Here is a 21,993-nt window from a genome sequence, read left to right as displayed (position 1 = left end):
TTAAATATGGTAAATGGACTGTCACTTACAAAGGCGCCGGTACTTCTACCTTTGATACGCAAAGGGGTTTACTACTGATGACAAAGTTACATGAGTAACCCGACGTTCCGTATCTTGGTCAAGTACACAAGTTTGCAATGGCCGGGAATTGAAACCCCAACCCCTGGGCTGGAAGACGAGCAGTTTATCACTGAGCTATGCTGCCTGTCGCTTAAAAATGTCACCTTTTAAATGACAGAGTGAAAATTCATTTATATTTTTGTATCCCGAACAAATGTGATACAAGCAATTAAAGCACCAAATGTGCTTGTACGCAAATTTAGGTTATATTAAATCCGTGACATGGCTCGAGTATGTTCCTGCAATATACTTCTGGCCTATGAGGGGCGGTAGCGTACTTACGTTAGCTAAAAGCATAAAACAGAAGACAACGATGATCAGCTGACTGTTGTAAAGTTTATTTACTTCCGGTGAACAGTTTCGTTGTTTCTTCATGCTACAGTGGTTCAAGGTGATTGTGCTGATTTGATATTATTATTCCTAGGTAATATCTTGTTTAAAATATTTTTTTAAATAAACGTCAACTGACAGCACGGAGCTGTGCTAACATACGCTAAAGCGATCTTCTGTACAAAACGGCTAATGTTAGCATCACTGGCATGTCACATCGCATGTAAATATTACTGTTTATCATGTCACGACCATAATTGAGTAACCGTTACTTGCATTGTTCTCATCGCCCTTTATTTGGAGCCACATTCTGTTACTGCGTTTTGCGTTCATTGTGTTCTGTCATCTTATGCGCACAGATCATTTACAGAATTATCTCATCAATCAAAATGAAGCTGGGAACGTAGTATTGGGAATACTGAATACATTTTTCTCCCAGCCAGGCGAGATGGAGTCCAGTGAGGAGGGGGGCCTCAGTGTCGGGGGAGAAGAGAACTACTTCCAGGGGTACACCTTCACCGACCGCTCCCACTCCAGCCGGGTGGTGAAAAGCATCATGGACCTGTGCCTGGAAGACGGCCTGTTTGCCGACGTCACCATCACGGTGGACGGCAAAGAATTCCACCTGCACCGACTCGTGCTGTCGGCGCAGAGCAGTTTTTTCCGCTCCATGTTCACCTCCAACCTCAAAGAGTCCCACAACCGCTGTATCGAACTGAAGGATGTAAGCGCTGCTGTTTTCCAGCTGCTGGTTGACTACATCTACCACGGGACCATTAAACTGAGGGTGGAGGAGTTGCAGGACACCTACGAGATGGCAGATATGTACCAGTTAACGGCTCTTTTTGAGGAATGTTCTCGCTTTCTCTCGCGGACTGTGGAGGTCAAGAATTGTCTACAGGTATGTTGCTGTTCCGCATGAGTTGAAATGAGGGCCTGACCTATCGGGATTTATTTTGATTATTTTGAAAAGGGCAAGTTTCAGCAGATTAAATTGGCCCATCGGTTTCACAGTCAGGTCCCAGTTGTTATGATACGCAAAAAATAAATAAATAAATAAAAGGTTTATCGTGATGTCCTTGTCCAGGTGATGTGGCTTGCAGACAGGCACAGTGACCAGGAGTTGTACACATCTGCCAAACATTGTGCGAAAATCCACTTAGCCCAACTTCATCTGACTGAGGAGTTCCTCAATCTGCCGCTGTGTCTACTCTTAGACATTATCAAAGGTAGTACTGCTTCTTGCTCTGCCACAATCCACAATGTGTTTTATGAAACATTGAAGTTCATTAATTACAAGTGTGTGTTGTGTCAAATTAAATTCATAGTATGGACCTACAGAATCAACTTTTTTTTCAAGAGAAAGACAACATCTTCAAATTAATGTTGTACTAACAAAGTGGTTGTATTTTTTTTTCCCTAGATGGAGTTCCAAGTTCACAGAATCCAACTCTGGCCATTGAGTCATGGATAAATCACAACAAAGTGGAAAGAGAAGAGTTTGCTTGTATTCTCCAAGAAAATCTGAAGGTACAATTTCAGCACATTTCATAAAAACACTCATCACATGACTGTTTTTAGATTATTGTTAGATTCAGCACCATCTTGTTTATTGCCTCAAAAATGATCAAATCAGCAAAACCCCCAGCCAATTGTTGTTTTGAAAAGGCCTAATATCGTCTGATTCATCTCTCAGGCCCTAGTTGTCAGCTTCTGAGTCTTTTTCTTCCTGCGGCCTCAGGAAATCGGTGAGAACGTTCACATTTATCTGATCGGCAAAGAGGACACAAGGACTCACTCCCTGGCCGTGTCTCTTCACTGCGACGAGGACGACGCTATCAGCGTCAGCGGCCAGAACAGCCTCTGCCACCAGATCACCGCCGCTTGTAAGCACGGAGGTGACCTCTACGTGGTGGGCGGCTCAATCCCACGACGCATGTGGAAGTGCAACATGCACACCATGGATTGGGAGCGCTGCGCGCCGCTGCCTAGGGACCGCCTCCACCACACCATGGTGTCAGTTTCCAGCAAGGACGCCATCTACTCTCTCGGCGGGAAGACGCTGCAGGACACGCTGTCCAACGCCGTCATCTTCTACACAGTGAAGGACAACATGTGGACGGAGACCAGCCAGCTGGACACGGCGGTTTCAGGAGCCGCCGGCGTCAACTTGGGAGGTACAATCTATTTGCTCGGCGGCGAGGAGAACGACATGGACTTTTTCACCAAGCCGTCGCGCCTCATTCAGTGTTTTGACACAGCATCCCAGAACTGTCACATTAAGCCGTACATGCTGCCGTTTGCCGGGTGCATGCACGCCGCCGTCCATATGGACGTCATCTTCATCGTAGCGGAAGGAGACTCGCTAGTTTGTTACAATCCCTTGCTGGAGAGCTTCACTCGCTTGCGTTTCCCTGAAGCGTGGAGCTGCGTGCCGTCGCTGTGGAAAGTGGCCAGCTGTAACGGCTGCATCTATGTTTTTCGGGACAAGTGTAAGAAAGGCGACGCGAACACCTTGAAGTTCAACCCGGCGACGTCTGTCGTCTCCGTTATCGGAGGGCTAAAAATCCTCCTGACAAACTGGCAATTTGTTTTGGCCTAACGTTTCCTCTTCCTTGCTCTGAATGTACATATATAAACAGACACAACTGTTGAGACACGCCTCTTCAATCATTTCATCAATCAAATGCTGTTATGGGTTTGGACATTTTGGACAATTGAAACTTTGTAACTTTGCGGCAAGTTTGGTGGAAAGCCCTTTTTCCCCAGCATGCACCAGTTCACAAACAGGGTCCATAAAGGCAAGCTTGGAAAAAGATTAGTGGTGGTGAGCCAGGCCTTCTCGTACCATTCATTACTGTCGTACACATTTTTGTCTTGACCAATTAATTGAACCCATTACAGTGAACACGACTTCACTTTGGGTGAGCCATATAATTTTTTTTTTTTTCCTGTTCGGAGGCACCTGAAACCTAGCACAGATGACTTTTGGACTTTTTATATGCTCTTATCCCGCCTTAGACAGCCTCTAGTGTTTTTACTCAACCAGTTTCACTGTTTATATAACCAATCCAGCTATTTGTATGAGCGCTTGTCTCATTGTGGTTGTGTTTGATGAGGAGTCATACAATATGTCGCTATGGTGTAGCCAGTGATGCGCAACGCGTATGTTTATTCACACACACGCATGTACTTAACATCTGTATAAACCTTTGACAACTGTACAGTTGATTGGAAAGAAATGTTTCAGAGACTCCTTAAGTGTCAAATATTAATATGCATATATATATAACAGGTGTTGTTGTTTTTTTTTTTTTTTTAACTTTTCATATGTGTTTGTCATACAAAAGTATTTTTTTTAATGTACTGTGTTTCTGGTCAAATATATCGCTGTAGCGACTTAATGACGCTTTTTAAATTCAACTTTTCTTGCCTTGGAGCTTTTGTGAAGCGCCTGTCTCCACTGATGTTTTATTAGGGATGCCTTTGGCAATTCCACATTACTCCACTTATATTAAGGTTCACCGTTTGCATCCCGCATATTTTTCAGTGTCATGGGAATAATGTGAACCCTTAATAGACAAGAAACACGACAAACACTTTTTTAGACATTTTGAGAGATACAATTTAATAGAAACTTGCATGCAAAGAGACAGTTTGAATACAAGTGGGCTGGCTGCTGCAAGGAGTGCCTAACTATTTTTCTTATCATATAGTATATAGTACAAACCTAAATAGAAAGTTATATCTTTCCTTTTGACGGAACTGACGTCCTCCACGTTTTGTCTGTCGAGTTATCATAATACTATGATATCAGAAAGCATGAGTTCATATGATGGTACAATTAACGAAATAGAATACAGTACATACATTTTACAAGTGCAAAGAAATATATTTTTCAAAGATTAAATCTTTTTTTTTTTTTTACAGTTTACTTACTGTAATGTTGACTGCTGTTGGCCAGAGCTCACGCCCAGACACTCACGCAAACTGGCTGATGACACAAGATACTCCACCAGGCCCCGCCTCTTAATGGCAAATCTATCTAACATATGGACAGGACAATATACAGGATTTTCTGTACTTGTTTGGTGTTCAAATGCATTCAGAACGTGTTTACAAAGTGTGTTTTCATAAATTTAAGCGCATTCTATGTGCTCCAAGTATGTTGGGAGTGGTATATAAAAGTATGTAAAAAGGGTGTAGTATATGGTCTCGATAAATAACAGATTTAGCCACTGCTTGTGGATCTGATAAATGAGGTTTCACTGTGTCCAAATTGTTAAATGGGGAGTTTACAGTTTTAAAACTGCTGACCAGATTTGAATGTTCTCTTACCTTTCTGATGTGCGATTCAAACATGGCAATCCATACTAGCGTGTGGGTGCAAGTACATATCCGTGCTAACTAGTCACAGAGAACGCTCCCCAGCTTCAAGAAAAGAGCATCACGAACGATACTAAGCTAGCATTAGCATTGTCAACGAGCAGATGTTAGCCATGGCTGTTACGTTGATAGCGTGGCTTGTTTTTTGTAACACCGTGTTTACTATACCGTTAAATGTTGCTGGTTTAAATTTTTTATAAATTTTTGGGGAATGTACATTCAGTTAAAATCAAAACAATGTAATTTACAAACCTGTCGAGCATAGACGTTGCTAATTCCGCGTCGCTCCTGAGGTGCCTTCCTCTGCTTTTTTTCTGTTGGTCTTCTATGCCCCGTGGGGTGCATATGTGCATACTTGTTTTTCTAGATGTGGATACTCCAGTATAGCGTAGTTTACTTGGCTCCTGAAGCCCAAGCTAATCAAGCGTGAAGCTGCATCGTTTTCATTGGAATGTGGTGGTTTCTTAATTAAAAATTCCGGAGGTAAAAGAGGCTGATTTTCTCACAGGTCATTTCCCTGATGTACTACCATCAGGCCAGATTGACCAAAAGTGATTTTTTTGAAACTGGAAACTTTTAGTGGCCGTTAGAAAGTGAGAGGCGGAGGTGGTTCTGTCCTTGCTGGACAAAAGGAGACGAAGGAGAGAAAGCTACTACTAAGAGGCCACAACTTTGATCCCATAGATGTGCTGCAGGAGACTGTGCAGTTGAAACCCAAGCCCAGTTACATGTCAGACTTTGTGAACTATTCTAAGCGTCAGTTGCTGACGCTGAGATGAGTGGTGGGGCTTTCTGGGAGCACATATGCGCCTCCATAGGGACTCCCGTTTCTAGACTTCCAAGATCACCGTCTCACATGTGGAATCTGGGAAACCTGGGAAATAAAACTTGCACCTCACTCCATTGATCAACGTGGGGGTCGGATATTCTTTGTTGTGTTGGTGATCCTGAGGCGTGTGATGGTAAATGACTGGCTGACATCAGTATTTCGTGTGAAGGTGGATCGCTAGGAGCTCTGGTGACCTTGGAGCTGCTTGCTGAGGACAGAGCAGAATTCCTGAAGGGACACATGGTTTGGAGTGACAAGGCCATCTGCTGTAGCGCCAGCACTACAAGGAAGGTGGAGGGGGTTGGACAGAGGGGTGCTGAGAATTCCTTTTGCTCGGGTGTGGAGGGAGTAGATATTCTGGGATATCACTGTTAGCCCTCAGCTAGGAAACGTGTTTCTTTGGAGTTTTTCAGACGGAAATCCGAGGAAGAACTTTGAAACGCTTCATGCTCAGGAGGGATTATTGCAGAGTTAAATGGGGAAGATATTTGCCCGGCCCTTGGGTTTACCACGAAGCCACTGGTGATAATGGTCTCGACTTCGTTGGATCCAGTTTCCTTTCCGTCCCGCTGCAGCCCGAGTTGAGAGACCTGGATGCGTTAGGCCTTCTGGCACCGAGCTCTCAGGGGATCATCTTCAGGGGATCTTCAGTGTTCAGCATGGCGGAGTTTTTGTTTCTTGCTGCCCCGTCGAAGTCCCGTGGCCTAAACAAATGACTTTTTTTATGAGGCACCTCAATACAGAGATGGGCCAGGACCAAACTAAGCAACAGATAGAGAAAGGACTGAAACTGTACCAGTCCAATCAGACTGACAAAGCTCTGCAGGTGTGGACAAAAGTGTTGGAGAAAACTTCGGACCCTGGAGGGAAGTTTCGGGTTTTGGGATGCTTGATCACGGCTCATTCGGAAATGGGAAAATATAAAGATATGCTCAAGGTAAGACTACCCAACACTGACAACTAATTGTTAACGTGTCAATTGAGTCACGCTGAAAAACATTTATTGATGTTTGTTTGTAATCTGTGTTACACAACCAGTAATCAAACAAGCTCATATGACATAATTCCAAGATCGCATACCTCTGAACATCACCATTGTGTCATCGGGACGACTCTGTGCACTAATTGTGCATTTCCATGATGCGCAAGATGTTTTTAAATGTTACCAGATCAAAGGTGATACCTTCTTAGCACCACTTCCATGTGTGGCTTGCACTCAATGCAGAGTAAATAAGTGTCCTGCAATCCGATAGTGGGTGTGCGGTGTCTTGTTGACATAATCAGCCTTAGTCAAGCGCCACTCACTTCTCACCGAACTGAAGAATCACTTTAAAGCCATGTTCACATCATTATATGGCACATTCTTCCCAGTATGCCTTGGATCAAATCGACACAGCCAGAGAAATGGAGGACCCAGATTACCTGACCGAGGGTTACCTGAATTTGGCGCGGAGCAACGAGAAGCTGTGCGACTTCCACAAAACGGTCTCGTATTGTAAGACCTGCTTAAACATGCAAGGCACCACGGTCAGCCTGCAGCTCAATGGGCAGGTGTGTCTCAGCATGGGCAACGCTTTCCTGGGCCTCAGCCTCTTCCAGCAAGCTCTGGAGAGCTACGAGAAGGCCCTGCGCTACGCACACAACAATGATGACAAGATGCTGGAGTGCAGAGTCTGCTGCAGTCTGGGAAACATTTACGTCCATCTGAAGGTAACACAAATGACAAGTCACGCACTTCTGTTACAGTATATTGAAGACTGTCCATTACTGTACTATTAGAGACATGCACAACCCTAACCTATGCGATACAATACATCTTTACTTTAATCGAGCTTTCACAATTGTTGGAAATGTAACAAAGCGCTTTAGAGAACATTTAACATAAAATAACAATGATACAACAGAACACATCACATAAATAGGTTTGTTTGTTTGACTCTGACATCACCAACTTTAAATCGAAGATACATGACAGATACCCTTTAAGACTTTTGGAGGTTCCACTGCATTAGAATTGGAGTAATAGCTCACATTTTTATGCAAGCATGTATTCTTTTAAAATCTTGTTTTGTGTGTGTGTTTTTTTTGGGGGGGGTGGGGGGGGTAAGGCCCATGCTGGCCTCTATTTGGCTTTAAGCATTGCTTCTCTTATGGCGAGGCTAAACAGCAGCCGCAGCCCATTGACATTGAGTGGCACGTGTGACTTGATTGTGCAATCACTAGGTCCACCGATGTGTATTTGCAGAGCATGAAAACACCGTGGAGCATCCAAACAAACATGACCAACTGTTAGCTCATGCAATAGTGGGCATTGTTAGTCATGAGGACCTGCTCTGGGGCTGGGAGGGGGGCGTGATGGCGTACCCTTGACATCAGAGATTTGTAAGCGTAATCCCCCAGCTTCCCGTGGCGTATTGGTTTCAATGGCATTGTGACCATGTGGCATGCGGAGAATGCACTCGCGTGTTATTTTATGCCCACGTCCAAAAAAAAGTGCACAGTTTGGGCTTCTTTATTTGGACGCTGCCATATTACGACTTCTCCTATTCATTGAAAATGTGTACCGATAGGACTACGAGAAAGCCCTGTTCTTCCCCTGCAAAGCAGCTGAGCTCGTCAACGACTATGGCAAAGGTTGGAGCCTCAAGTATCGAGCCATGAGTCAGTACCACATGTCGGTGGCCTACAGGAAGCTGGAGCGCCTTCCGGACGCCATGGAATGCTGCGAGGTACAGTGGACCCTTAGTGTGTGTGTGTGTGTGTGTGTGCGCGTGTGTGTGTGTGTGTGTACAGCATATACCTGTGTGTATATATATAAAAAATCTTTTTTTATATACTTTAAACAAATATCTAGAAAAAAATCCACAAATAGGTGAAACCGTGATTTGCCAAGCCGCAATTATGCGGGTATCCACTACAGTGTCTTATAGCCCCAGTTGGTAACAGTACTCACACTCTGTACTTAAGTGTAAGTGGCCTACACATACTTGTGTAAAATAAGACTTCCCTGAAAGTAAATTCATATTTGTTTGTAGATACACGATACATGTTTGAAGAGAACTGCTTTAAGTGCGGTTATCAAGTTCACTTGTGATGTACATTTAGCGAGTTGGCGATGCCTAAACCCTGAAAATACATCTTATCTTAGGATAGTACACTGACATGACTGCATAAGAGTACATTGTTGTCTGTCATGAGTGCACACAAGTTATATCATGAGAAATGAACGAGTGTGGAGGGGGGATTTTTTTAAATTTTTCTTAATTCCACCTTGAAAGCCAGCTTATGGACCGGGGCTTCAGGCTGGTGTAGACGTTTTACAGCGCCTCATTGTTAGCTGGGAATTTGCCCACGTCACATAGAGAATGACAGACGAGTAAGGAGAGTGGAATTTTTTTTTTTTTAACCTTTCAACTTTTTCAGGGTTATTAACAGCACTCTTCTCTGTGGTTTGTCAAATTTATAAGATTATTATTTTCACTTTACATGGACTTAAAGTTTGGTAAGGAAGTCTGTTCTTCCTACTACTGCTTATGGTAAAGTGAGGTATTTGGCCTTCCTGATGTCAAAGCTGTACATACAGTAGACGCTCAGTTGCCAACAGGTGCGAGCACCAGTTGTTGTCTTGTACTAGACCTTAGACCTCCACCAAAATATGCCCATCGAAGCACTGATTTAAAGTGTTAATGAAGAGAGGGCCTTTGGTCTCCGCTCTCTGTTCTAATTATGTGCTGTGGGAAGGGTGCAGGGAATAAATTGACTTGGCATGCAAATGTAACAAAATAGCAGGATGCTTTTCAGATTTATTACATTTGTCAAATGCATTTCGCCATACAGTTTACACATCCGGTGATATTTAGAATATGTGTGTACTGGAGGGTGCTTGAAGGTGAGCTCAAAAATATCTCACAGGCGTCATTTGAAAACATGCTGGTGGTATATGTACAAACCGAATTCCAATGAAGGTGGGATGTTGTGTGAAACATAATTAAAAACGAAAGACAATGATTTTGCAAATCATGTTCAGCCTTTATTCAAATGAATATACTATTCCAATGAAGTTGGGATGTTGTGTGAAACATAAATAAAAACGGAAGACAATGATTTTGCAAATCATGTTCAACCTTTATTCAAATGAATATACGAGAAAGACAATATATTTAATGTTCAAACTGGTAAACGTTGTTGTTTTTCGCAAATAATCATGAACTTTGAATTTTATGGCTGCAACACGTTTCAAAAAAGCTGCGACAGGGTTAAGTTTATCACTGTGTTTCATCACCTTTTCTTTTAACAAAACCAAGTCAATGTTTGGCAACTGAGGACACTCATTTTTGAAGCTTTGTAAGTGGAATTCTTTCTCATTCTTGCTTGATGTACAACTTCAGCTGTTCAACAGTCTGGGGTCTCCATTGTCCCATTTTACACTTCAAAATACACCACACATTTTCAATGGGAGACGGGTTTGGACTGCAGGCACGCCATTCTAGTACCCACGCTGTTTTACACATGTATAATGTGGTTTGTCTTACTGGAATAAGCAGGGGCGTCCATATTGCTTTGATGGTAACATATGTTTCTCCAAATCCTGTCAGCATTAATTGTCTTTTCACAGATATGTAAGTTACCCATGCCTCGGGCATTAAAACAGCCCCATACCATCACCGCTGCTGGCTTTTGAACTTTGTGGCAGTCCAACAATTTGAAATGTGGACTCGTCAGACCACAGAACACTTTTCCACTTTGTATCAGTCCATTTTAGATAAGCTTGGGCCCAGAGAACCCGACAGCATTTCCGAGTGTTGTTGATGAAATGGCTTTTGCTTTGTGTAGTAGAGTTTTAAGTTGCACTTACGTATGTAGCGCCAAATTGCATTTACTGACATTGGCTGTCTGAAGTATTCCTGAGCCATGTTGTGATACACTTTATCGATGTCGATTTTTGATGCAGGCGTGCAGGCAACGTGGGTTTTCGGCCTTGCCACTTACATGCAGGGATTTCTCCAGATTCTCTGAACCTTTTGATGTTGTAGTCGAACTCAGTGATGGACTTCTCTCCTCTCGCGATGTTTTCCTCCGATAGGAATCGATGAAAATTGCCCTGCAGCATGGTGACCGCCCTCTGCAGGCTCTGTGCTTGCTGAACTTTGCAGACATACACCGCTATAGGCGCGACTTTGATGTAAGTAGTTATCGCTTGTTTTTCCCTGATCTGACAAATGAGCTTTGACCGAACCAGTGGAACTTAATTGTATCTTTTTTAAACCTTTCAGAAAGCATTCCCTCGTTACGAGTCGGCATTGGGTATCATGACTGAGATTGGGAATCGACTTGGACAAGCCCACGTGCAACTGGCAGTGGCAAAGTGTTGGCTTCTGCTCAAGGAATATGTTAAGGTGCTGAAATTACCAGTAACATAAATGCAGTAGTTACAGCGCTGCAGCTAATTAGCTGTCTCGTTTTGGTATAAAACGAAACGTGTAATAGATAGGTGCACTGGACAAAACATTAGGTACACCTGTACAAATTGATAAAATCCCAAACCATGATGACCATTACGTCTGCTTATGTATCGCTAGCCTCGGGTCGGATCCTTGTACCTTCAAGATCACTTTTCAGGAGACCCCAAAAACGGCACCCTTGTTTAATCATTAAGATTTTCAACACTTAAGATTGGTCAACAAACATCCAACAGTATAGATTTGTGAAAAAAAAAAAATTACGTTTCAAATCGTGAAGAGGTCTCGGCCCGAAGCTAGCGTTTATGTATGTTTGTATCTGTATATTCGCAGCTTAACAAAAAAAGATTTGAATCTTCTCATATCTGATCGTATCAAACCGAATGGAATCGTTCCATTTTAAAGTATGTCCTTATACCTTTAGATTCGTTTTGTAAAAACCACATTTACCGATACGTTGAGCCATTTGTATGTAAAAGAACAACAAGAAACTCATTAGAACAGACCCTTTCGATTTGAGCCACACCATATCAAATTGAATCGTAATCCCACTGAATCGAAATGAATGAATATATGAATATCGTCGTCTCTTATATTTTATTCTCCAGGCCCTGGATTCTTTAGAGCGAGCACAGGCCCTGGCAGATGGAATGGGAAACAAGGTTTGTGATGATCCTCGCGCACAACGTAAAACATGGATGGCAGGACCCATATTCCACCGATGACCTTGTTGTGTTTGCGCATCAAGCTGTGCACGCTGAAGGCCCATTGCCTGAGGGAGGGCATCTACAGGAGTCAGGGCAGACAGGAGGAACTGCGTGAGCAGGTGGTGAAGTTCCTGCAGTGCGTGGAGGAGCTGGAGCTCTACTGCGGCATGTGCGGCGAGTCCATCGGGGACAGGGACCAAAAGCTGCAGGCCTTGCCCTGTTCCCACATTTTCCACCTGAAGTGAGTGTCGACCAGAGTTATACTTTTGGATTCTTCATTGTAGTTTGTTCTGATTTTTGTTTAAAAAATGCAATTGGTTTTAATTACTTTTCAGAGCAGGTTGGTTAGTTTTTATTTATATTTTTAGAAAGATTTGTTTTTGATTTGTTTTTATTAGTTTTAGTATTAGTTTTAGTTTTTCGTTTTATACGGACCCTTTGTTCACACATTTTCCACCTCAAATGGGTATCGATCAGAGCTATCATCGTTTGAGATTTTTCATAATAGTTGGTTGTTATTTTGTTTTTCCAAATTCAATTAAATTCAACCAGTTTTTAGAGCAAATTTGTTTGTTTTTATTAGTTTAAGTTGATGTTTGTAATTAATTGACAAAAGATGACACAGAACAGTTTTGGCTACAATTATAGCTAGCTTTACAAAGTTCAGTTAGCTAGCACTTTTGAAAAAACAGACTCTAGGTTGGAATTTGTTGACAACAATGTTTTTTTCAATTTAAGTTTTCATTATTTCATTAATTATAATAACCATGGAGTCGATTCACTGTTCCCGTTCATCTTTTAAGTACAATGTTTTTTATTCTTCCAGGTGTCTGCAGACTAACGGGACAAAAGGTTGTCCCAAGTGTTTCAAGAACTCCATGAAACCAGGATTCGTGTGATTTAGCCACCATGTTTGACCAATCGATCTCCAAACACGGTGCACTGATGCCTCACAAGCTGCCAATCGGCCTTGACAGAAGCGGGCAGCCTCGGGGAAGAGATGACGATCTTTGACGAGGTTGTAATTCGTGGCTCTGTGCTGGGGGGGTGCTGAACGGAAGCAGGCCTCCCCATTCTGAGGACTCTCTCATCTTCTTGACTGACATCAGTATGGAAGTGAGTTAAGAGAACGGGGTAGGTAAAAATGCCATTTGCTACATTTTAATCCAGGCTGGAGTATTTGGATTTTGGTTGCAAGGGTGAGAGGAAGTAGCAAAGCATTTGGACCGTACACAGGACATATTTATGAACTCATGCTAGTCTATGCATCGGAAATGTACAATAAGGATAAGAGGTTCTCTTGGTGTTCTTTACACTTTATGCATATTAAGGTTTTATTCAGCCACTTTTGTTTGCATGATATTCTATTCTTGTACATACAGTAATGTAAACATTTTAAATAAGGGGAGGTGTTTTCGAACTTAACAAGACTCTGATGTCTTTCAAAATATGTATATGCAGCTGTTTACTCCTTGACATTAAGGAGCCGGATCAACGCACATTGTGCTCTTCATAGAAATTCCTTTTTCTGTCCAAATCTGACACCAGTAGTGAGGGACAACGATGGCTGAACAGGGAATCTGATGGTTGCTTTCATGTATTTATTTGAATGTTTTTTTTTTTGTAAATAGGCATTAATTAGTCATTTGGAAAACGGGGAAGAATGCTGAGCTTTTGTAGAATTGAGAACTCCGCATGTCAAACGTTGCATGTTTGATTGACTAAGAATGCCAAACAAACACGTAATAAAATCTAGTTGTGTATTTACGTGAGCACATACAGTCCCTGTAATATGACTATTTAACAGAAACCATGTATTTGTTACATTCATTTTTCACTCAATATTTTAGAAAAATACCTCTGTAGTATCTTGCAGTGTCAAATCGCAGCAATATTATCTTTGTAAAGGCAGAATATTTCATGCAGCTATTTTATCACTGATGCTGCATGATCACATTTTACCGTGAAAACTAAAATGTCTCATTATTCACGAGTATGGCAGATAAAACCAAAACAGATGAGTTCTCTTCAGCACAATGGTGGAGGTTTTTCGCTTTTTACATTCCTCCATTGCTGACATCATTGTAAGAATGAACTACCTCTCAACTCTGACTTCTCTTAATTATGGTTCACACATGCAGATGGAAAAAAAAGATGGGATTTTGGTGTTCTACGGCTTGCAAGAAGATGGGCGTTACCAGTCAGAGCTGACTTTTTCGTGATATCAAAAGATCTTGGCAAACTTAAGGCTATAAGGTGAACATTAACAGTGTGAAGGTGACGCCTTTCTTGTCGTGGCACGTCTGCAGTTGTCCCCGTAATCCACCAGCTTTGCTTTGTCTTTGCGACACAAATGTGCTTGCGTACGTTAGTTTTCTGCTTCTCCTGTTTGTTCTATTTTCTTTTAATGTCAATGAATGTACCCAGTTCAATGTATTGTATCTTGTTTACAAAATAAAAAGAGGGGGAGAAAAAAAAAAGAACATTTTTGGCAGGACTAACACCACTTTATTTCAGAATTGTTACCCATCCTTCTCTTTGTTTTTTGTTTTCCTCTGTGTCGCCATATCTTTGAGTTTAGAGTCCAGTTTCCTGTGTAGATAAGCTTTTTTATTGGGGTCCATGGATTTGTCTTTTGTCCCGCTGCCGGCGTACAGAACCCCCTCCTTGCTTATTCTCATTCGAGCGTGAGTCTTGGCTTTATCTCCACAGCCGTGCACCTGAAATGATACATAAATATTCGAAGGCCTAAACAAATAAGCTTGACATGTGTAGCATGTAAGTAAGGTGCATCTGGCTTTTACTTTGCCGTCATTTCATGGAATGATGAAAATATGGTGCAGAAGAACTGTGATTGAACGTTTTAGACCATAATTGTTATGGTTTGATGAAACATGAATTATGTATCGCACACGCTTTTCAAACACCTTTAAAACTATGCAAAGTCTACTTGTCAAGGTTTGAGTCTTCCTGCTGCCTTACCTCTGGTATGTGGTGACTGAGACAATATTGCCTGTTGCAGAAAAGACAAAGCTGTCCAAGTGTTAGCACGGAGGCTTTACACTTGGCAAAACTGCAAACGCTGTCTGCCTTCACCACAGCGCTGATGAGGGCGTCAAAGTCGTCGCCCGGGGAAGCGGCCGCTGCAATTTCGCAGGCGCCTGCTTTGGTCGTCTTCTTTCCTGGGAGAGCGCAAAAACACAGTCGACACAAATTTGGCAAGGTACAAATGTAGATGTTTGCAATGCTAACCTTTAGCGGCGGCGGACTTCTTTGTAGCGACTGAGCTTTGCTGCTTCTTTTGTCGAGCATGATCTTCCCTTTTCTGCTGTTCCCTCTGCATTCGCTCTACGTGTAAACTTTTTAAATCTAATGGAGATTCTTTTGGGGGGTGTTGAGGAGTGTCCTGCTGCTGGGAAGTAGCTGCTCCCTTACTTTCTTCTCTTTCCGCCTGCTCTTGAGCTGTTGGCCGGGAGACGGTGATGCACCTGTCTTTCCCCTCGCCTTTACTCTGGTGCGTGAGGCCGAGCTCTTCGGCGATCTGGTGCACCAGCAGGCGGTCGTGGGAGTTGAACGATGGCGGGAATTCGAGTTCACTCTTACTGAGATTCTTCATAAAGTTCTCCACCATCTCTCTGATCTCACTTTGTCGGTTCCTTTTCTGTTCCTCCTCAGCGAGCGCCGATACACATGCCTTTATGGGATTGTTGCGTTTATTAGCCTGCGTGCTACTTCCACTTGATTTCTTGGGAACCGGTTTGGGTTTCTTTCCCTCGGGCTTCTGCGTTGTCGAAGTGTCAGGTTTTGTGTCTTTGTGGTCACGGACGTAATTCTGCGGGACAATGTCCTGTAGGTATTCAAATGCTGTTCGGACCTCCCCGTACTCAGTGACATGGTGGACCAGCGTCTTGAGGAAAGCGTGATTTTGAACCGTCTGGGTGTCACACACAATGGCCACATGACGTCTCGCACGTGTGACAGCAACGTTTATCCTTCTGTCCTCTGCCAGAAAACCAACTTCACCTGCATTCAGGAAGTATGAACATTATCCAAATCAGATTGAATATGACGGATATGTTGCCATAGCCCTAACACCAAAACTGAAAATGTACCTTTCCGATTGGACCGGACTAAAGACAAAACCACAGCTTCTTTCTCTCTGCCTTGAAAGCCATCTACTGACTTGATTTCTAGCGCTGGATGCCTTGCAGAAAGTTTCTGACGCAGGAGGTCGACCTTCACAGAGGCACAAGCATTAAAACTATGATCAGGTGTTAAGCAGGAAACTCACAGCCCAAAACATTTGTTAAAACTTTCACAATCTGATCGGAGCCAAGGTTAAGGTTGACCTGACAAAAGTCCAATTATGATGATTTAAAATCCAGCTTCCCACCCAAGTAACTTACCTGCAAATTGTATGGAGCAATAACAGCTATGTCTTTGGCATTCACCCCAGCTTCAGTCAAGGCTTTAATGTGCAGTGCTACGATTTCAACCTCACCTGAGAAAAAGGAAGATATGTTCAAAGATCACACCAACAAGAAATCATGTTTTGTGCTTTTTTTTTCTTTGAATAAAGGAATGTGGTCAAGATGTACTGAACAGTTCAAATTCCGAATGGTTTGAATTGGTCCAAAAATTTGAAGATTAGAAGTCTTTTTAAAAAAAATCTTTGTTTTGGGCTTTTATTTTGAAATTTAGGTTATTTTTTTGGTAGAGTGTGGCTGAACAATTTAGAATAGGAAAGATTTTAAATGGTCCAAAAATCCAAATAAGATTTTTTTTTTAAATCTTATTTTATTTTTGAAATTCTGGAAAAAAAAACAGAACTAAAACAGTACAGTGAACGTACTGTCAAAATACAGATATTTATTGCAAAAATGTTTTGCAGTTTAACCATCAGTGACGTAATTTTGCTTTTGAAGTACAATTAGGTAAGAAGACCTAACCTTGGTTGCCTTTGGATTGCTCATCTGACACCTCCATTTCTGTCAGACCACAACCAGCTGTGTCGATGAGAAAAAGAGGTGTGCTGGTTTCTTCGACACAGGTGACCCCAGGGAGATCTCTGTTTGTGACATTTATTTAAGTATGGCACTTATTTCTATTTTTGTCTTTTATTTTTCTAACTGAGCTGATTCTCACTTTAATAAGTGTGCCTCCACTGAACTGTGTGCTGTCAGTCTTCCGTGGTACATCTCTTTGGAGGCCCATTCCATGATGGCACTGTTCATGCGGTACTGAACTGTTAGCATCCGCACAACTGAGTCTCCATACATCTGGATGAGTCTCTCCATTAGACTAAGAGACAAGCCTTTTGAAGCCGCCCTGCAGGAACCATGGAAGAACAATATGGATCATATCAAGGATAGAAAGAAAAACCTTATGATAGATTTGAAAATGTCCAATATTGGGAAAAAACAATGTTTACACTTGTGATTTGATAGTAGGTGGTAACTGCTTGTAGTCTCCTGACAGAATGCATTTGCGAGCTTGGAGCAGACCAATCCAGCAGCTGCTCTCCAGCGACTGGGCACACTCATCAATCACCATCCAATCAAAATGCTCGGCTGGCAGGAACTTCAGAGGCCCGTCATCACACGCACCTGCAGATGCGGATGAACGGCTTCTGCTCATCGTCACGATGACACCAAGGTGACATTTGCTATCTGAAGCCTTTGACTAACCTGTGTTGGTTGACAACACAACGTCAGCACTTTTTAGAATCTGGCCGATGGCCGTGGCTTCCCTGGTTTTCAGCTCTTTTCTCAGCTCGCCTATTTCCCTCCAGAGGTTGCCCCGCTCTCCTTTCTCGTTGTTCTTCTTCATTCCAAGCTGAGAGGATTACACATACAGATCGAGGTCGTCTGTGCATGAATGTCTGGGTAAGAGTTCTGGGTAACTGCTTGCGAGCGTTCAAATTATGTACAGTATTTGTGTGTGATTGTCAATGCACAGCTATATTGCATCGGCTGTGTGTGTTTTTTTTTTTTTTTTTTTTTTTTAACCACTCAAGTGGCGATAAATCTGAAGCTTGTCCACCAAACTCAAGGTTCAGCTTTACATCCACTACAATCATCGGCAAGGTGGCTCACATGCCTGTAAGGGACTTGCGCAGACCTACTTACAAAAGCTTTGTCAATATCCCTTCGGATGTCAGCAATTATGTTGGCGTTGTCACTCTTGGCGAGGATGGCATCCAGCGAATGCTTCTGTATAGACTCCAGAAGTCTGGCTGGGTGACCGAGCCTCAGAACTTTGGCCTTGCACCGGGCTAAACTCTCCACTAAATTGTCCACTGCCACATTTGAAGGGGCACAGCATAAGACCTGCACAAAAAAAGGATATTCTGGCTCATGTGAGATGCTTTACAAGCTGCAACCGGTTGATATCCTTGTTAAGACATCTGTAGGCAGTTTTTTGTTGCACCTTTTGGCCTTGTTTGACAGCTTGCAGAATGATCTCCACTACCGTGGTGGTTTTCCCAGTGCCTGGAGGTCCATGAATCACTGCCAACTCTCTCTGAGACAACGCAAAGGTCACCGCTTCTCTCTGGGAATCATCCAGGTTGGAGTTAAAGAATTTGACCTCATCTAATGGAAAACAACACCAAGTCAAAGGTTTTCTCTAAAGAAGACACACACACAAAAGATGCATCATTGACACAAACAATTCAACAGCTCTATCACAAATGTTGCTTTTACTTCACAGATAAGTGAAATAGCTTGTTTTGGATCTCATTGTGCAAGCTCAATATTCTGCCCTTCATACCCTTGTCATTTGTAATTTGTGTGATTGGAATTTCATGTACAAGAAGGACATGCGCAAGTCTCAAAGTAAGTCTGCTGTCACTTACATGGTTGGGAATGAGAAGAAGGTTTGGCTTCCCCAAAGAGAACATTGATCAGATTTGCAGATGGTCCATTGTTGTATCCATTTAACCTATCTAAAGCCCTGCCAGCACAAAAAATGTTCATATGTAACACAGCTACACAGTTGACAATTTAAATATACAATAAAAATGCACTGCTTACCTTTTCATTCGTTTATAAGTTACATCATTTGCCAACTTTAAGAGACTGTATAGAGCCTGTGCATCAAAACTGAGCCCATCCTTTGAATCATCAAAAGCCACACTTATTGAGATCTGGCTGACCCGTGTCACAATGCCTGTGCTGATCTGAGAGGTCTCACTGCATCCCCCGGAGTCATATAAACCAACTATATCCCCTGTGACAAAGGATACAAGAAGTCAACCAGAGTTTCAAAATCACAGATAAGAAGCAATGTTTTTTTTCTTCCAATTTACCAGGTCCAAAGCTATTGCTTGGAAGAGATGAGAGGCCAAGATACTTTCTTGGCTCGAGGACAACAACTGTTCGACCGTACATGCCTGTGGACTGACTTCCAATTTGAAGTTTTAACAGGCACACTCCTTTGTTTTGAAGCTCCTTGAGTGATATGTTCTCCTTCCACACCCTGAGTGCAGAAACAAAATAATCCATCCATTGGGTATAGCAAAAAAGTTTGGGAACCACTGCACTAACCTACCATGCTGGGGAAAAAACGGAAATAAAAAAAGTACCGAAAAACATGTAAGTAAAGGTGATGCATTTTAATTAGGGAAGATAAGGCAGGTGGAGTGTTTCCATTAAATTCTCTTCACAAACCTGGTTTCCTCTATTTCAGCTTCCCTCTCTTCTTGAAGAAGTTCGAGTGTCTTTGAAACAAATTTTTCGACTGCCATCCTTCCCTAAAACAAAAAGAAGACATATCAACAACTTACCACGCCGAATCTCCAATGAGCTAAACATTGGCGTGATGGTATTAATGGTCGATTTCTTTGATAAGAAGCACCGATATAGTTCAACGTCGTATTCCTTTGAAATACTGTCATCCTTATGCAATGTTGACAAGTTAGCTTAGCCACCGTGCTAACACCACGTTCGCCACATTTCGTATGCAGTTAAAATACTCACCTGCTGCAGTTAAAGATGAATATCAGCGATGAAGGTTTAATAAAGGCGACGAAAAAACAGTATACTGTATTTACCAACTGCAGGCATAAAACTGCATTTTCTTGTCGGATAATATAGCCGGCATGTTAGCAAGTAACATGCTAACATTTGTCTACTTCTTTTGGAGTTTTATGGCGATTGGCAAGAAACGTTCAGGTGCATTACCGCCAACTACTGGTAAGGAGTGTGAACCAGATATGCCGCTAACCTATTACCTCAAACATACATAGACACACACGCGCACACACAATCACAAATTTGTGTGACGAATGACGACACAGTGCAACAGTATCTAAATAAATTACATCACTTTCGCTCAAATTTGAGGATGTAGTATGGATAGACACTGTACTTCAAAATAAAATATGGAAATATCTCAAAAACCCGATGTGCGAGGAAAAAAGTAAAATCACTTTATAAATCAGGGTATAAAATACGTTTCGACACACATAAGCCATCTCTTGTTTTTGAGCGATGATACATTCACATCTCAATATCTTTATGATGGTCCATTGTTTGCAGTGGTATAAAACTCTACCGAGAGGTGTTTGTAATATTTTGGTCGCGTTATCTATTTACACAAAGGGTGCAAAACATCAGAAACAGCTTTGTGTAAGGTACAATCAGTGCTATTTCTATGTAATGTCGTTACCTGAATTAGTTGAATTTCTGACCACGTAGTCTGCGCATGCGTGAGAGAGTAAACCGGAGGGTGGGTGCGCCCCCCGCACCTCGGTACTGCTGGAGTTGCTCTGCTTGGAGCGATTTAGTGATTGGGGGACCTCCAAGCCATACGTAGGAACGTGGAGGTTCGCTTTCGGGCGAAAATGAGACTGCACTGTGGATAAATGGCGAAGTTTAAGATGAAAGACTTGCTGTTTTTGGTTTACTTTCTGTATTCACCAAGTAAGTGTCTTGTTTCTTGATAGTTGTGTCCATCCTTGTTGACCGAAGCTGACGTGACATGTGCTTTTGAATGCGAGCTAGCTGAAAGAACTTGCTTTTGTTTATGACTATATTGCACAGCAATATTCTATGCTTTTCTTGTATCAGCCTAACATTCTTATCCACTACAGTTGTAATGCAAAAAATATCTTTCTTTCATTCTTTCCTTCTTTCTTTAATAATGCCGAGGCATTGTTCATTTATCATATATTTTGGTAATACATAACAGACACTGAAATATTTCTGTGCTACACTTTCACACTGGAAACAGCATCATTATGAATATTGTGGTGCACGACGCGTCACAGCAAAATTACATTATTTGTATTACTGTTTTATTTTCTTTGAAATAAAACTGGGACTCGTCATGTTTATCTGCATTTATGTTGTCCATGCTATTACATGGGTCATTTTATTGCCTTTTTGAACATGATACATACATGATACCTAATGTACCATCTGTAGACGTATTGCATTTTATTGCAATGTAGTAGATTTGAGTAATATATACAGTATATATATGCATATATGCATGCTTGATAAGGCTTGTAATCCCGAAGCACTATCAATCTGTCCCTAATATTGCTTTCTCCCCCTCCAGGTGTTTTATGTTTCAGTGAGTTGTCGTTCATCACTGAGCCCAGTGATGTGACCGTTTTACCAAAGGACCCTGCTGTCTTGGACTGCCAGGCTCACGGGCATCCTCCCGTCGCCATCAAGTGGCTGAAAAATGGTGTTCACTTGGCAGAAAGTGAACACATCCAGCTTTTACCAAACGGCTCCTTGTACATACCAAAGATAAAGCACACCAAGGAGGAGTCAGATGAAGGATTCTATCAGTGCCTCTCCAAGAACAAATTTGGAGCCATACTTAGCCAAAGATCACGCCTGACTATCGCAAGTAAGTATTGGCCTCTTAAAAACTGCATTGAAAGTAGTTTGAGGCAATATTCAGTTTATAGTGTCACCATGGCAAGTTTATGTGTTATTAACGTGGAGATGGGAAGCAGATGTATCTCTCCCTTTTTCTTTCAGCAATAATTACGAAAAGCCCCACAAAGTCAAAGTAGTTAGAATTGGTCAGAATAAGGTCTGTTTGAGGTTTATATTTTTTTTAAATGAAAAAAAAAATAGATGGAGTCCAAAGTCTAAATACCCCCCCCCCCCCCCCCCCCCCCCCCAAAACAACCCCCACATTC

General features: G+C 42.2%; 4 protein-coding genes and 1 long non-coding RNA gene across 14 annotated transcripts in view; 4 read left to right on the top strand and 1 right to left on the bottom strand.

Moving 5' to 3' along the window:
* Window positions 1–431: 431 nt before the first annotated feature.
* Window positions 432–3,889, top strand: kbtbd4 (kelch repeat and BTB (POZ) domain containing 4). Of its 5 annotated transcripts, none has more exons than XM_019857188.1 (5): window positions 432–511; window positions 890–1,351; window positions 1,538–1,679; window positions 1,874–1,980; window positions 2,192–3,889. In XM_019857188.1, the coding sequence occupies exons 1-5, from the start codon at window positions 494–496 to the stop codon at window positions 3,050–3,052; spliced, it is 1,590 nt and encodes a 529-aa protein (XP_019712747.1). In that variant the 5' UTR covers window positions 432–493; the 3' UTR covers window positions 3,053–3,889. The 5 variants fall into 5 exon arrangements, with proteins under 5 accessions (XP_019712747.1, XP_019712748.1, XP_019712749.1 ...); XM_019857189.1 differs by having other exon boundaries at window positions 445–544; XM_019857190.1 differs by having other exon boundaries at window positions 448–470.
* Window positions 3,890–4,801: 912 nt separating this feature from the next.
* rapsn (receptor-associated protein of the synapse, 43kD) lies at window positions 4,802–13,498 on the top strand. Its single transcript, XM_019857193.1, has 8 exons — window positions 4,802–6,602; window positions 7,037–7,375; window positions 8,236–8,394; window positions 10,749–10,847; window positions 10,939–11,061; window positions 11,733–11,786; window positions 11,873–12,072; window positions 12,658–13,498. The coding sequence occupies exons 1-8, from the start codon at window positions 6,378–6,380 to the stop codon at window positions 12,728–12,730; spliced, it is 1,272 nt and encodes a 423-aa protein (XP_019712752.1). The 5' UTR covers window positions 4,802–6,377; the 3' UTR covers window positions 12,731–13,498.
* An 813-nt stretch (window positions 13,499–14,311) lies between these two features.
* Window positions 14,312–20,146, bottom strand: ighmbp2 (immunoglobulin mu DNA binding protein 2). Of its 4 annotated transcripts, none has more exons than XM_019857185.1 (16): window positions 20,025–20,146; window positions 19,502–19,584; window positions 19,141–19,310; window positions 18,866–19,061; window positions 18,688–18,785; window positions 18,261–18,424; window positions 17,960–18,160; window positions 17,519–17,666; window positions 17,263–17,437; window positions 16,977–17,159; window positions 16,781–16,899; window positions 16,238–16,332; window positions 15,944–16,067; window positions 15,084–15,854; window positions 14,814–15,013; window positions 14,312–14,551 (listed from the first exon to the last, which is right to left on the bottom strand). In XM_019857185.1, exons 2-16 carry the CDS (start codon window positions 19,576–19,578, stop codon window positions 14,354–14,356), a joined length of 2,919 nt encoding a protein of 972 aa, XP_019712744.1. In that variant the 5' UTR covers window positions 19,579–19,584; window positions 20,025–20,146; the 3' UTR covers window positions 14,312–14,353. The 4 variants fall into 4 exon arrangements, with proteins under 4 accessions (XP_019712744.1, XP_019712743.1, XP_019712745.1 ...); XM_019857184.1 differs by lacking the exon at window positions 20,025–20,146 and adding an exon at window positions 19,811–20,018; XM_019857186.1 differs by lacking the exon at window positions 20,025–20,146 and adding an exon at window positions 19,811–20,018 and having other exon boundaries at window positions 17,519–17,654.
* LOC109507615 (uncharacterized) lies at window positions 17,606–19,240 on the top strand. 2 transcript variants are annotated; one of them, XR_002166497.1, is made up of 3 exons: window positions 17,606–17,716; window positions 18,320–18,451; window positions 19,144–19,240. It is a non-coding gene; the product is annotated as an uncharacterized LOC109507615 (long non-coding RNA). The 2 variants fall into 2 exon arrangements; XR_002166498.1 differs by lacking the exon at window positions 17,606–17,716 and adding an exon at window positions 17,723–17,932.
* Window positions 20,147–20,579: 433 nt separating the features above from the next.
* The window catches only part of LOC109507497 (protogenin B-like), a 13,720-nt gene continuing 12,306 nt past the window's right edge, over window positions 20,580–21,993 (top strand). The window contains exons 1-2 of one of the 2 annotated variants that reach the window (XM_019856961.1): window positions 20,580–20,755; window positions 21,396–21,695. In XM_019856961.1, the coding sequence (XP_019712520.1) occupies window positions 20,698–20,755; window positions 21,396–21,695 (358 nt within the window). In that variant the 5' untranslated portion in view covers window positions 20,580–20,697. The remainder of the gene's footprint in view (window positions 20,756–21,395; window positions 21,696–21,993) is intronic. The other variant, XM_019856960.1, reaches the window with a different exon arrangement.

The sequence above is a fragment of the Hippocampus comes genome, unplaced genomic scaffold (assembly GCF_001891065.2).
Source record: "Hippocampus comes isolate QL1 unplaced genomic scaffold, H_comes_QL1_v1.1 scaffold186, whole genome shotgun sequence".
NCBI classification, from domain to species: Eukaryota; Metazoa; Chordata; class Actinopteri; order Syngnathiformes; family Syngnathidae; genus Hippocampus; species Hippocampus comes.
Note: the sequence above shows the minus strand (reverse complement) of the source record. Positions and strands in the feature narration are given on the sequence as shown.